Here is a 14,088-nt window from a genome sequence, read left to right as displayed (position 1 = left end):
AGGCTAGATGGTACAGCCCGCTATACACCTAGGCTAGATGGTACAGCCCGCTATACACCTAGGCTAGATGGTACAGCCCGCTATACACCTAGGCTAGATGGTACAGCCCGCTATACACCTAGGCTAGATGGTACAGCCCGCTATACACCTAGGCTAGATGGTACAGCCCGCTATACACCTAGGCTAGATGGTACAGCCCGCTATACACCTAGGCTAGATGGTACAGCCCGCTATACACCTAGGCTAGATGGTACAGCCCGCTATACACCTAGGCTAGATGGTATAGCCCGCTATATACCTAGGCTAGATGGTATAGCCTGTTGCTCTTAGTCTACTAACCTGTACAGCATGTTACTGTATGGAATACTGCAGGCAACTGTAACACAATGGTATCTTAAACATTAAAAAGGTACAATCAAAATACAGTAAAATTTTATGAGACCCCTTTCTTATATAAGGCCTGTTGTTGACCAAAACGTTGTAAAGTTACAAAGTCATGCTTTACTAGCATGTTAAACACATGACTGTAATGCCTTTTTTTTTTTTTGAGACGGAGTCTCACTCTGTCGCCCAGGCTGGAGCACAGTGGCGCAATCTCGGCTCACTGCAAGCTCCGCCTCCCGGGTTCACGCCATTCTCCTGCCTCAGCCTCCCGAGTAGCTGGGACTACAGGCGCCCGCTACCACGCCCGGCTAATTTTTTGTATTTTTAGTAGAGACGGTGTTTCACCGTGTTAGCCAGGATGGTGTAATGCCTTTTAAATAAACACTGAAAAAAAATAAAGCTAAATTCATGTGCTAAGTCACTCCTTTATGGTATTCACATTGATTTAATGCCATGAAAAATTAGTCATCTCAATCATTCATTCAATCATTAATCTACCCACCCTTTTCTCACTATGCTAACTTTCAAATATTAGTAACTGAGTACAAGCTATATGCAAAAAAACTACCTATAATCAAATAAGGGAAAAAAGTTATACTTACTCTCTTTTCATGCTTTTCATGTTCCAAAGTGCTAGATAGCCATCAGAAAAACCTACAGCAAGCTGATTTGTCCTGCTTATGTAACTAAGAGTTGAAACAGCTGTTCCTGTTGGACTTACTAACTGGAAACACAGATGGCGCCCTTCTCTCATTACACTTTCTCTAATGTGTGGTACTTCAGCTGGGATACCAGTTAGAACTTCAAGATCTAAAACCACAAATTAGACAAATGAAGTTAAAAAACTAGAAACAGCATTAAAAGCAAATATGTCATCCATTATTCAAGCTGCAAATGAAGTCAACTGAGTTAAATGAAGTTAATTGAAATTAAAAGATTAGTGATAACAAAAAAGTATGTTAAACTAGAAAATTGCCATCCTTATCTATTTAAATGCCACAATTTAAAAAACACATTAAATTATATAATATTAAAAAATTCTCTCAGTACATCTCAAATATTATCTAAGATAGAATTTTTTTAGGGTTAACAACCATAAATAAAACTGATTTATTTCTTTATTGAAATTTAGAACTACTACCTGAATACCTTCCTTGGAGCAATGGCTGATTCCGGGTCAGGGGGAAGAAAATACATAAAATGAGCCTGGTACATCTTATGCCAGTAATCTAGGAAGCTATCACAGATGAAAGAGAATGTATCAGACAACATGAAGGGGCTCTCATTACCAATGACAGGACATTTTGGGCATCAAAAACAATAAAATTAATGAAACACATTAAATATGCCAAACCTGAAAAATCCACAGGGATACAAAAAAAAAAAAAAAAAGAGGGGTGGGGCAAGGGGGAAGCCTACCCTCCCCACCTACAAAAGACCTTATATTGAACAATTGGAGTAACTAGGTATCACCTGCTTACTCTGAAAATTAGTACTTAAGAAACACTAAACATTTATCCTGCCTGTTCTGTAGACATTGTGTTTCAGAGTGACCAGAAAGCCCTAATTAATGAGAAAATTATTCTTTACATTGACAGAACATAAAAATCATCATTTTGCAGCCCTTAATGAAATAAGGGACTTATCCAAGAATCTTAGGCCGGGCACGGTGGCTCACGCCTGTAATCTCAGCACTTTGGAAGGCCGAGGTGGGCGGATCACAAGGTCAGGAGATTGAGACCATCCTGGTTAACACGGTGAAACCCAGTCTCTACTAAAAAAAAAAAAAAAAAAAAAAATTAGCCGGGCATGGCGGCGTGCGCCTGTAGTCCCAGCTGCTGGGGAGGCTGAGGCAGGAGGAGAATGGTGTGAATCCGGGAGGCAGAGCTTGCCGTGAGCCAAGATTGAGCCACTGCACCCCAGCCTGGGTGACAGAGCAAGACTCCGTCTCAAAAGAAAAAAAAAAAAAATCTTAATGGATGAAACAATTAGCTCAAAGTAGGGTTTTATAATTTTGGCATTACAGTATTCCCTCTCATTATTTACAGTTTCACTCTCCAATTTCAGTTACCTGTAGTAAACCAAAGTCCAAAAATATTAAACAGTTAATTCTGTATCTATATATATCTGTATCTATCTATCTATCTATCTATATATAAAATTCAGCCAGGTGAGGTGGCTCATGCCTGTAATCCCAGCACTTTGGGAGGCTGAGGCGGGCAGATCATGAAGTCAGGAGTTCAAGACCAGCCTGACCAATATGGTGAAACCTCGGCTCTACTAAAAAAAAAAAAAAAAAAAAATTGGCCGGACATGGTGGTGTGCAACTGTAGTCCCAGCTACTTGGGAGGCTGAGGCAGAAGAATCACCTGAACCCAGGAGGCAGAGGTTGCAGTGAGCCGAGATTGCGCCACTGCACTCCAGCCTCTCAAAAAAAAAAAAAAAAAAAAAAAAAATTTGCATGCTGCTCTGAGTGGTATGATGAAATCTGCTACCATCAAAGGGACATAAATCATACCTTTGTCCAGTGTATCCACACTGTATAAGCCACCCTTAGTAGCCATCTTCGTTCTCAGATCAACTGTTGCAGTATTGCAGTGCTTGTGTTCAAGTAACCCTTATTTGACTTAACGGCCTCAAAGCACAAGAGTGGTCATGCTGGCAATTCAGATATGCCAAAGAGAAGCTGTAAAGTGCTTCCTTTAAATGAAGAGGTCAAAGTTCTTGATTTAATAAGGAAAAATCATAATGTGTGCAGGTTTCAGTACTAGCTGTGGTTTCGGCATCCACTGGGGTTCTTGGAATGTACCCCTCACAGATAAGGGGGAACTACCCTGCAGAGGGCTATCCTGTACACTGTAGGACGCTAAGCCACATCATTAGTCTCTAACTACTAGTAGCAAGTAGCACCAGCAGTAACAATCAAAAATGTCTTCTAACATTGCCAAACATCTCCTGGAGGACAAAATTCACCCCCTGCTGAGAACCACTAGTTTAAAGTTGATGACAGACTTTAAAAAGGAAGAATCATGCTGTCACCATGTGAATCCACTGATCACTAATTGAAACTACTAGACACTATGTGTCTCCTGATGTGATACAATATGAAGTACTCAGCACTTCCAAACTACCTTGCCAAAATACTAAACCTTCATCTATAACCAGAGCTAATTTAATTTGCAGAAAATCGAAAATGATACCACATGAAAGCACAGTTAATTCCAAAATGTGGAACATTCTATCAGATAACTTCAGCAAGTCAATGGCACTAAAAATAAAAACAGAGAGGACAGAAAGAGGATTGCTGTACGTTCAAGGAGACTTGAGACTTAACTGTCAAATGCAATTAATGTGCAGACTGTATTTGAATTCCAATCCAAACAATCCAAATGTAAAAAGATGCTTTGGATAATCACATCAATTTGATTATAGTCTAGATAACACACTATACCAAAGAAGTGTTATTGGCATTATGATTATGTAATAAAATATCCCTATTTGCTTTAAACTAACACAGAAGAAAAGAGGGAAAGGAGGAAAGGGGAATGAACTAAACAGACACACATATAGCAAATGTTGAAAATTAACTTGAATTTGGGTGATGGGTTTATGGGAACTCTTGTATTCTTCTAACTATCTGAAGATGTCTGAAATCTTCAATAAAAAAATTTAAAAACTCAGACTCATATATTAATATAACCACTGTGCAAGAGCAGATTCTCTCATTGTTATAAAGGGGGAAAAATCATATCACACTGTCCTAGAACAGGGCCCCCACCCCCAAATCACTTCTGCTTCTGATGTCTTTTTCAGAGAAGAAGAGATTAAATTTTGCCACAACAAACAGTTCACACAATGGGATACTACAAATTTACTCAAAAGAAATGGGTAAGCCCTATGTGTTCTGACGTGGAAAGATGTATAAGAAACCGGTTAAGTCTGGGGAAGCTGCAGAACAATATTTATGCTGTATGTTTGGAATTTCATTTCCTACCTTGGTGTATTTCAGTGAAGCCTAAACAGTTGTAATCATAAATTACTTTTGTAATCAATAAAATTTATTTTGCATTAAACCCTAAAGCTTAATTTTTTGTGCTATAAAGTCCAACTGCTTCCAATTCTCAAAATTGAGAAATGGTTCTGATCACAATCCAGAGACTTTCGTTATAAAATTATCCTTGTGCACCTACTGATTACTGACCTCTGAAATGAAGGATGTTTTAACGCCACCATATTGACTTGAAGGGAGTTTTAATTATGAATATAAGCATTTTAATTAGCCTTACACCTATAACCACAAAATACACTATGAAACAAAAGCCTATCAAGCCTACTTCTTTGATTAATCTTCCATAAAAAGCAGTCAAACTATTTCTGATAATCTATAAATTCATTTTTAGTTATTGCTTTTGCTCATCAATTCTTTTCATTTAAACTTCACATAAAAATTTTATTAATCAATCAGGTTTGTATACATACCAAATTTTAAGGTATAGCGTCTATCTATGAAGATTCTTTTTTTTTGAGATGGAGTTTCACTCTTGTTGCCCAGGCTGGAATGCAATGGCGCAATCTCGGCTCACTGCAGCCTCCACCTCCCAGGTTCAAGTGATTCTCCTGCCTCAGCCTCCTGAGTAGCTGGGATTAGAGGCATGCGCCACCACACCTGGCTAATTTTATATTTTTTAGTAGAGACGGGGTTTCTCCATGTTGGTCAGGCTGGTCTCAAACTCCCGACCTCAAGTGATCCACCCGCCTTGGCCTCCCAAAGTGCTGGGATTCCAGGCATGAGCCACCGCGCCCAGCTCTTCTATGAAGATATTTTAAAGTGCATGTATGACCATTATTTCTGCCAAATCAAATTTTTTCAGGTCTGATTTTGCATATTTAAGTTTTGTTCAGATGATTTTGGCTCTTCCATTTCTTGTTAAGTATAGTTTTTATCACTTGCAGTTTTTTTGTTTTTGTTTTCTTTGAGATGGATTCTTGCTCTGTCGCCCAGGCTGGAGTGCAGTGGCGTGATCTCGGTTCACTGCAGCCTCCCCTCCCGCTTCCACCACTGGCAGTTTTAATCGGTTTTTTTATACACTGACAATTTTTATTAGTTATGTTCATTATAAACTACATAAAATGTTGATAGTTTGTATCTATTTCTGAGCTGCTCCATAAATGAAAAGAGCTACACTGATATTCTAGGCTTGCTTTAAAAATCAAGAATGTGCCGGGTGTGGTGGCTCACACCTGTAATCCCAGCACTTGGGAGGCCAAGGCGGGCGGATCACAAGGTCAAGAGATCGAGACCATCCTGGCCAATATGGTGAAACCCCATCTCTACTAAAAAAAAAAAAATACAAAAATTAGCCAGGCATGGTGGTGTGTGCCTGTAATCTCAGCTACTCAGGAGGCTGAGGCAGGAGAATCGCTTGAACACGGGAGGCGGAGATTGCAGTGAGCAGGGATTACGCCACTGCACTCCAGCCTGGCAACAGAGCGAGACACCGTCTCCAAAAAAAAAAAAAAACAAAACAAAACCAAGAACGTCCTCACAAAGCCAAAGTCAAAATTTTTTGGGGTCGAATAGTCCTTTTCTAAAAATTAAGAGTAAAAAACACATTTTAAGGTTAGCTCTTCCTTTCTTCATAAACCAGAGACTCATAATTTTCAAAAACTGAAAGCACTTGGAAAAAAGTAATTTTATAAATACAAGCATTTAAAGGAGAAAAAGTATTTCATTTTCTTTGAATCTGAATAGAATTACTTCTATTTTAGGATGTTATTTTGTGAGAAAGACTTTTAGTTACTGTTATTTCCTAATATTTTATTTCTATCTTGGTGTTACCACAGAAACATAAACAATATGCCAAAAACACTATGTTAGATCCTACATTGCTGGGTAATTTCATATTGGCTGATAAGGCTCAAGATTTCTTATATTTAGCCCTTATTCCAGCATTTACTTAAGAATAGATCTTATTCAGGTATGTAAATGAAAACAAATAAAATCAATTATCACTACCTTTCTCAAGGCCTACTTGAGAACATATGAACACCTGATCAACAAAACAGTATCTTATGCAAGAAGTATCCACTGTGCTCAGGTCCAGACAATAAAAAAGATTTTAAAATACCTTTTTTTTTTTTATAGATAGGAAGATATCTTTTATTTTACTCCAGCTGCTATAAAAAAATTTGGCTACTTTAAAAAATATTGCATCAGAATATCCAGGTGCTCCATTTTTGGTTTCAAGTAAAGAACTGATTACCTGATGCTTCAACTTCATTTTGATTGCATGACAAGTCATCCAAACATAGGTCAACAAGAAGGATCTGTCCAACATCAGTGACCACAGCTGCCACTCCAAAAAGCCATCGCAGACTTGGATGTAAATGCTGAGTGCTTGCACTGGCTCCTCCATGATTAATTATAGGTTCAATAGCTGTTACCTACAAAACATAATACGTGATTTGCTTTTCTTCTGCAAAGTAAGAAAATATAATTAACACAATAAATTTAAGTTAAAGCAGGTTATCAGTTATAATAGATTTAAGACTATAGAGTAAATTTGCATTTGATACTTGTGATCTGAATAATGAAATCTTCAGCTATACTAGGAATTACACCATTACTCAATACATAGAAAAATCACGCAGTTGGACTAACAATTGATGTTGACTGAGAGCTTACTGATACGCCAGGCATTGTGTTACCTGGCTCATTCAATGTTCATGACAATGCTTTGATAGTAGACTATGTGTGAGTACTTCTCTTTAAAGATGAAATAACCTGAGGCTTAGAAAGTCAGTCTAGTTATTCAAGCCATAAAATCATTACGCATAAAACACAAACCTAAATTGTTCTCATTTTAAAGCTCTTAAACAGCTACTCTAGGATTCTATGGCCTCTTCTCCTAAGAGTAAAAACTAATCATTCCAGAAAAATTTACTGTTTACTCTTTAAAAAACAACAACAAAAAAGATATTTTAAGTCCTCTTTATACCTTAAAGACTGAAGAGGTCTAACCTTCTTTCTATTGGACTTCATATAAAGCTCTGGCAGTCACTGGATCACTGACACTTAACAAGAATTGCTATTATTTAAAGAAAAGTATACTTTAGCTATTTTATGGAGTCATATTTTTCTCCTTCATCTCATGAGTCAAATTTTAAATGTCTATAACTAGTCATCCATATTTTATACTTGTCTTTCCTTCAGTTTCCTATTAATTCATAAAAATTAATTAGGTATGATATATGATAAAATGTTTGGTGATTTCTATGCTAATACAGGTTGAACATCCAAATCCAAAAGTCCAAAATCTAAAACACTTCTAGTCCCAGGCATTTTGGACAGGGGATTCTCAACCTGTACTGATGAATGTTCTGGCAAGAAAAGAAAATATCTGATATCAATGATTCATGTGTTAATAAGATTAGAAGTTGTTTCAGGCTGTAACTTACTACAGACAAAAGCCTGGCTCTTTATATCAGTATACAAAACATTATTCAGTGTTTCTAATTCTGAAAGCTGTAACTTCATCACTGTTTCTTTTCTAATTACTGTAATAATGTCTATAAATACTAAAGCATATTCAATTCCTCAGTGAGGAGTAGTGAATCTAAGTTTACATTCCTCATAAAAATACTATATGAAGTGATTAATACTATTACCTTAATTTTAGAAGACAAAAATAAACATAATGAGTGTATACTGCACCCTACCCAAAAAATACCTAGTAGGTTGAACTTTTGAAAGTGTCTATCGCTACTCCCCCATCTTTTCCTTATTCTATATTCTCTCTTCCATACACCAACCATGCATTCAACTGAGCAACCAGTTCAGGAACCTTGTTTCTTCTCAATTCCTCATCCAAATGATCAATGAGTATCCATGTTTCCTTCTGTATGTGTTCTGAATCTGCCCCATCTTCTCCATTTCTACTGTCATTTCCCTGGTTCAGCTCCTCATCATTACTTACCTGAATGGCAATAGTCTACTTGTTTCTATTCTCACAATATCCTCGCTGACCCAATCCAAGCAAGCCTTTCACATGAGAGTTCTACTTAAAATTACTTCACCACTGGCCGGGCGTGGTGGCTCATGCCTGTAATCCCAGCACTTTGGGAGGCTAAGGCAGGTGGATCATGAGGTCAAGAGATCGAGAGCAGCCTGGCCAACAGGGTGAAACCCCATCTCTACTAAAAATACAAAAATTAGCTGGGCGTGGTGGTGCACGCCTGTAGTCCCAGCTACTCAGGAGGCTAAGGCAGGAGAATCGGTTGAACCCGGGACACGGAGGTTGCAGTGAGCTGAGATCATGCCACTGCACTCCAGCCTGCTGACAGAGCGACTCTGTCTCAAAAAAAAATTACTTCACCGTTGATTTCAAAGGAGCCCCTAATTACAAACAAGGCCATTCACAATCTAAAACCTAACGTTTCTGGCCCCCTATTCTTCCTTCCCCTCATCCCTCCCTCAGCCATTCTAAATCAAGTCTAGTTTCCCAAATGCTCTCTGTACTACTATTTTTCCATGCTAGTCTCTTTATCTAAAATGTCCAACTCTTTTGACTAGAAATTACCCATTCTACATGTTCCAAGTGCTTAAATTTATTAAAGTATTCACTATATTTATGCTAGTCTTATTCATTTGTCTTCTCCCACTAGACTATAAGCTCTCTAAAAGCACAGACCAAGTTCAATTTATTCATCCTGGGAATCTAACATATATTTTCCATAATGCTCCAATCCAAGACTATTGTCGCAAATTTAAAAGGTAAAAACATTTTAAAAATTGAATAGTAATGAATACATTTTTATAAACTTCGAGTGTCCTCATAGAACACAACTGGAGATAAGAACAAGATTTAGATGATACTTTTCACAAAAAAAGAGTATCAGAACATTACATGTCATTGCTATTTTTATTCTGGAACGTTTTAACCAATAAGAAAGTTACATTTTAAATGTTAAGTTCCTCGAATAACATATCATCTTTAACCTCATTTTTATTCTAAACACTTTACCTAAGAGTAACACATTTACATAAAAGTATACAAATTGTAAATGTTGCGGGTCAGTGAAATTTCACAAAGTAACACACCTATATAACCAGCAGGGGTTCAGTTTTGAAAGAGAATGTCCAGGTATCTTAAACAGTACCTACCCTTCCAGGAAGAACAACTGCTTTAACTACTTTTGATATTCCAAGGTCATAAAGACAGAGAACACTCCCTTCTGTTTCTTCCAATCCTATTAATAATCCAGTTCTCTTCTGCCAAGAGAATTCTTTCACAGCTAAAACTACAGGAGGCTGTTCATTGACTCCACTGAATCTGTAAGCAGACAATCGCTCTCCTGTTATAGAGTTTACTACCTCAAGTTGTGGACCACAAGCCAAGCAAGCAAGTCCATTTTTCCCTAGAAGAAAAAAAAATTGCTTATTTTAATATTGTATATACACAAAACATGCAATAACGATTAGCTCATTTACATACAACTATATGTTCATTACATAAAACTTTACATATTATCTCCACATTGAAATCTTTTAATCAAGCAACTATCATTACAATAATAATAGTCATTCAGTGGCGTGAACCTGGGAGGTGGAGCTTGGAGTAAGCCGAGATCATGCCACTGCACTCCAGCCTGCGTGACAGAGCCAAGACTTCATCTCAAATAATAATAATAATAGTCATTCAGTAAAAGCCACCACCATGGTATGTGCTTGAATGTTATCTCATTTATTCCTTATCACACCTCAATGTAGAGATAAGGCAGCTAAACCTGAATACTGTTTAACCTTCCCAAAGCCAAAAAGTAGCACAGGCAGAAGTAGATCCCAAGCCTGTTTAACTCCAAAACTCATGCTTTAACTACTAAGGCTTAAACGATTTAAACTAGAAGTTATGGCAGTTATAAAATAGAACATATTATTCTATCCCTAAAGAGTTCACAGTCCAATTAAGAAATTAAGACATAACTAGCATAATGATAGGAAGTCTCAGAACCTCTTCTCCGCCTATTAGTCATGTTTGGATTTTACCCTGCCTGCAATGTAAAGTCATAGAGGTGACTATCTGATTTAAATCAAGTCAGTAACTATCTGATTTATGCATGTTTTTAAATGTTACTCCAGCTGCTAAGCAAAGAACGGACAAGGAGAAGCACAGAGTAGCAGCACTGGGTGGAAGACGACACCTGCTAGGTGACCGAATAGAGAAAAGTGGGTTGACTGGAGATTCAACTTAGAGGGAGAACTAATTGGATTTCCTTGCTGATGAATGAGACACAGGGAGGTGAGTAAAACAAGAATCAAGTACAGACTCCGAATTTCTGCTTGAACAACCAGATGAACGGTAACTTCTAAATTTGAGATGTCCATCAAGCATCCAAGTACATTAGTTGGATATGTAAGTTTATAGCTAAGGGAGGCCACAGTTTAAGAAAGTAGCATGGTACAGTGGGGTCTGAGAACGCCAAGGTTCCAAGATCCTTTCTGCCACTTACCTGTATAACTGGGATCAAATAAATGATTTCATTCTCAGTTACACAGAACAGTGGCTACTTAGAAAAAAGTTTTACACCACTCCAATGAAGTCATCGTACAATGCCTGGCATATAGAAAGTACTGTTGTTCCTTTTAACATTCAAGAGAATGGCACTGTCAAGAGAGAAATGACTGATACATATGTTTTGCTCTCTGCCTGCTGGGAAGATGGCTACGAAGCTTATATTCAGAAAAGTCTTCTGCAATATCTTTCATTAGAACAAGATCAATAAGAGAAAGCCTTCTTTAGTATGGTTCTCTGATGTATTACACAATCTAAGTTACACATTAAGATCTTATTCAGGTAAATGAAATCAGAAAACGAGATTTTCTGAAAATTTTATAACATCTAGGGCCCTGGACTTTTCTACTCATGACACTGTTCAGGTTCTAATCCAAACTCATCACCAATAAAACTTCCTAATTATAAAGAAAAACTAGTTGCATGTTACTTCTACTTCCCAAACATAGATAATACTAAGACACAAAACACATGAGATTTTTAATAAGGAAAAATTAACTATAACCCCCCCAATCAGAGGTTCACTGATAACGTGTTTAAGAGCTTATAGATGTTATATATGTAACTGTAGATGTTATATATTTAAGATCACTCAGGTTCTGCTTTTTCTTCTTCCACATAAAGAAACTATAATATATACTTATTATTATCTTACAAATCAATTGTATTAGTAAATGTTCAGTAACATTATGTTTACCTGCAGCAAACTTGCCACGAAGCACAGATTCTAATGTTATTTCATCTTCTCCAAGGGCTTGAAGAGTCACTTCTGGAAATGGCAGGAGACCACTAGTCACTTGAGCTCTTAAGTCTCGCATACTTCCACTGTAAATATTTTTAAAAGAAAACATTATTATGACACATTTGTAGACAATATACTTGATTATGTCCAGCCAGGAAAAACAGTAAAAGCCACCAACAAAATAAAGAAAAACTAAAATCTGGTTACAAAATACATATTGGCCAGATGCGGAGGCTCACGCCTTTAAGTCCCAGCTACTTGGGAGGCTGAGGCAGGAGGATGAACTGATCCCAGAAGTTCGAGGCTGCGCCTCCAGTGAGCTATGATTGTGCCACTTCACTCCAGCATGGGCGACAGAGCAAAATCCAGTCTTAAAAACAAATGACATGCATCTGGGACCAAGGTATTCTACTGTCTCCTAAGAAAGTATTTCCCAAACAGCTTTAGGAAAGTAAACATTCATTAAGCCAGATGTACTAAGGATATACATTATTCCCTAGATTCTTTAAACACTAGTTCAGTGCAATTCATCTCATTGTCGAACCTCCTTGCAAAGAACACCTCACCACCACCATCCTCCCTACAGAAAAAAGAAAAAGTGATTGGTGTCTTTTAGAAAAATCATTTCTTCAGTAAAGGGGGAGAAAGTCCATGAAAAATGTATAAATTCACAGAAACCCCAGAAATCAAGTTTGGTACGTATCTTTTGCAGGATAGAAATAATATAGGCATAAAGTTGTCTTTCATTTAGAAGATCAGATTCCCAGAATGACTACTCCCATTATAAACAACCAAAAATACTAGTTAAAATACAGAAAGATTTTAGCCATCTGAGTTGGTTAGCTATCAAATCCAGTCCTGGGAACCCTGATCTTATTCTGGGCACTCTAAGATCCAGAGGCAAAAGATAAAGCCTAGGACAAAGAGAACTAATAAGCGCATCCCTCAACCCCATTAAACTCCACTAGGCTACATCAGCCTAAAGGTGAGCAAGAACAATACCCATTGTACAGGATGGGTACAAAAAAGCTGTCCACATTGACCATGGCTCTGAGTCTCTTACTCAGAAAGACAACATTTTCTTTCATACAAATGTGTGGCCAGAATTCAAGCTAGGTTATATGGAAATCCTCAAGAGGCCGGGCGTGGTGGCTCACGCCTGTAATCCCAGCACTTTGGGAGGCTGAGGCAGGCGGATCACGAGGTTAGGAGATCGACACCATCCTGGCTAATATGGTGAAACCCCGTCTCTACTAAAAATACAAAAAATTAGCCAGGCATGGTGGCACACACCTGTAGTCTCAGCTACTCGGGAGGCTGAAGCAGGAGAATCACTTGAACCCAGGAGGTGGAGGTTGCAGTGAGCCTCACTGCACTCTAGCCTCGGTGACAGAGCAAGACTCCATCTCAAAAAAAAAAAAAAAAATCCTCAAGAGAAGAATTTATTATCAAGTATTTTCAGGTTGGTTGCTCCAAGCAATCCACGGAAACAACCACATATCCTCTGGAATCTCAAAGAATTCTCAAAGTTAAAGCAACAAAGAAAATAAACTCACAGAGCCAGGCACGGTGGCTCATGCCTGTAACACCACTTTGGGAGGCCAAGGCAGGAGGATCATGAGCTCAAGAGATCGAGACCATCCTGGACAACATGGTGAAAACCCGTCTCTACTAAAAATACAAAAATAAATTAGCCAGGCGTGGAGGCATACGCTTGTAATTCCAGCTACTCAGGAGGCTGAGGCAGGAGAATTGCTTGAACCCAGGAGGCAGTTGCAGTGAGCCGAGATTGTGCAACTGCACTCCAGCCTGACGACACAGTGAGACTCTGTCCCCAGCAAAAAAAAAAAAAGAAAAGAAAAAAGAAAAGCAGCTCACAGTCCAAATAACAAAACACACAAGGATATCCAATAGCCAGCGGAATCAGATGACTGAGGACTTCAGATATTGAAATTACCAGAGATTAGAAAGTAAATGTCTAATATATTTGTGTAAATCAGCGATTTAGCTTGATAAGAAACTGTAAATGTTAAAGGAAAAATCAAGTAGATTTGAAAAAATTTCTAAAAATGAAAAATTAAATAAAAACTAAAACTCAATGGGTATAAAAATTCAATGGAGCAATGAGAGTGAATCACAGCTACATGCAACAATATGAATGAATGTCAGAATATATTATTAAACCAGCCGGGCGTGGTGGCTCACGCCTGTAATCCCAGCACTTTGGGAGGCTGAGGCGGCGAATCATGAGGTCAGGAGATCGAGACCATCCTGGCTAACAAGGTGAAACCCTGTCTCTACTAAAAATACAAAAAACTAGCCCAGCGTGGTGGCGGGCGCCTGTAGTTCCAGCTACTCGGGAGGCTGAGGCAGGAGAATGGCATGAACCTG

At 38.1% G+C, this 14,088-nt stretch overlaps 1 protein-coding gene across 2 annotated transcripts in view; it reads right to left on the bottom strand.

Annotated features, from left to right (window-relative positions):
* Positions 1 to 14,088, bottom strand: part of AHCTF1 (AT-hook containing transcription factor 1) — a 97,810-nt gene that overhangs the window by 67,679 nt on the left and 16,043 nt on the right. For both annotated transcript variants that reach the window (XM_034950220.3, XM_024927978.4), the window contains exons 2-5: positions 11,653 to 11,780; positions 9,548 to 9,801; positions 6,648 to 6,828; positions 987 to 1,194 (exon numbers count right to left, since the gene is read on the bottom strand). In XM_034950220.3, coding sequence (XP_034806111.1) covers positions 987 to 1,194; positions 6,648 to 6,828; positions 9,548 to 9,801; positions 11,653 to 11,773 — 764 coding nt within the window. In that variant the 5' untranslated portion in view covers positions 11,774 to 11,780. The remainder of the gene's footprint in view (positions 1 to 986; positions 1,195 to 6,647; positions 6,829 to 9,547; positions 9,802 to 11,652; positions 11,781 to 14,088) is intronic.

The sequence above is a fragment of the Pan paniscus genome, chromosome 1, assembly GCF_029289425.2.
Source record: "Pan paniscus chromosome 1, NHGRI_mPanPan1-v2.0_pri, whole genome shotgun sequence".
Lineage (NCBI taxonomy): Eukaryota > Metazoa > Chordata > Mammalia > Primates > Hominidae > Pan > Pan paniscus.
Note: the sequence above shows the minus strand (reverse complement) of the source record. Positions and strands in the feature narration are given on the sequence as shown.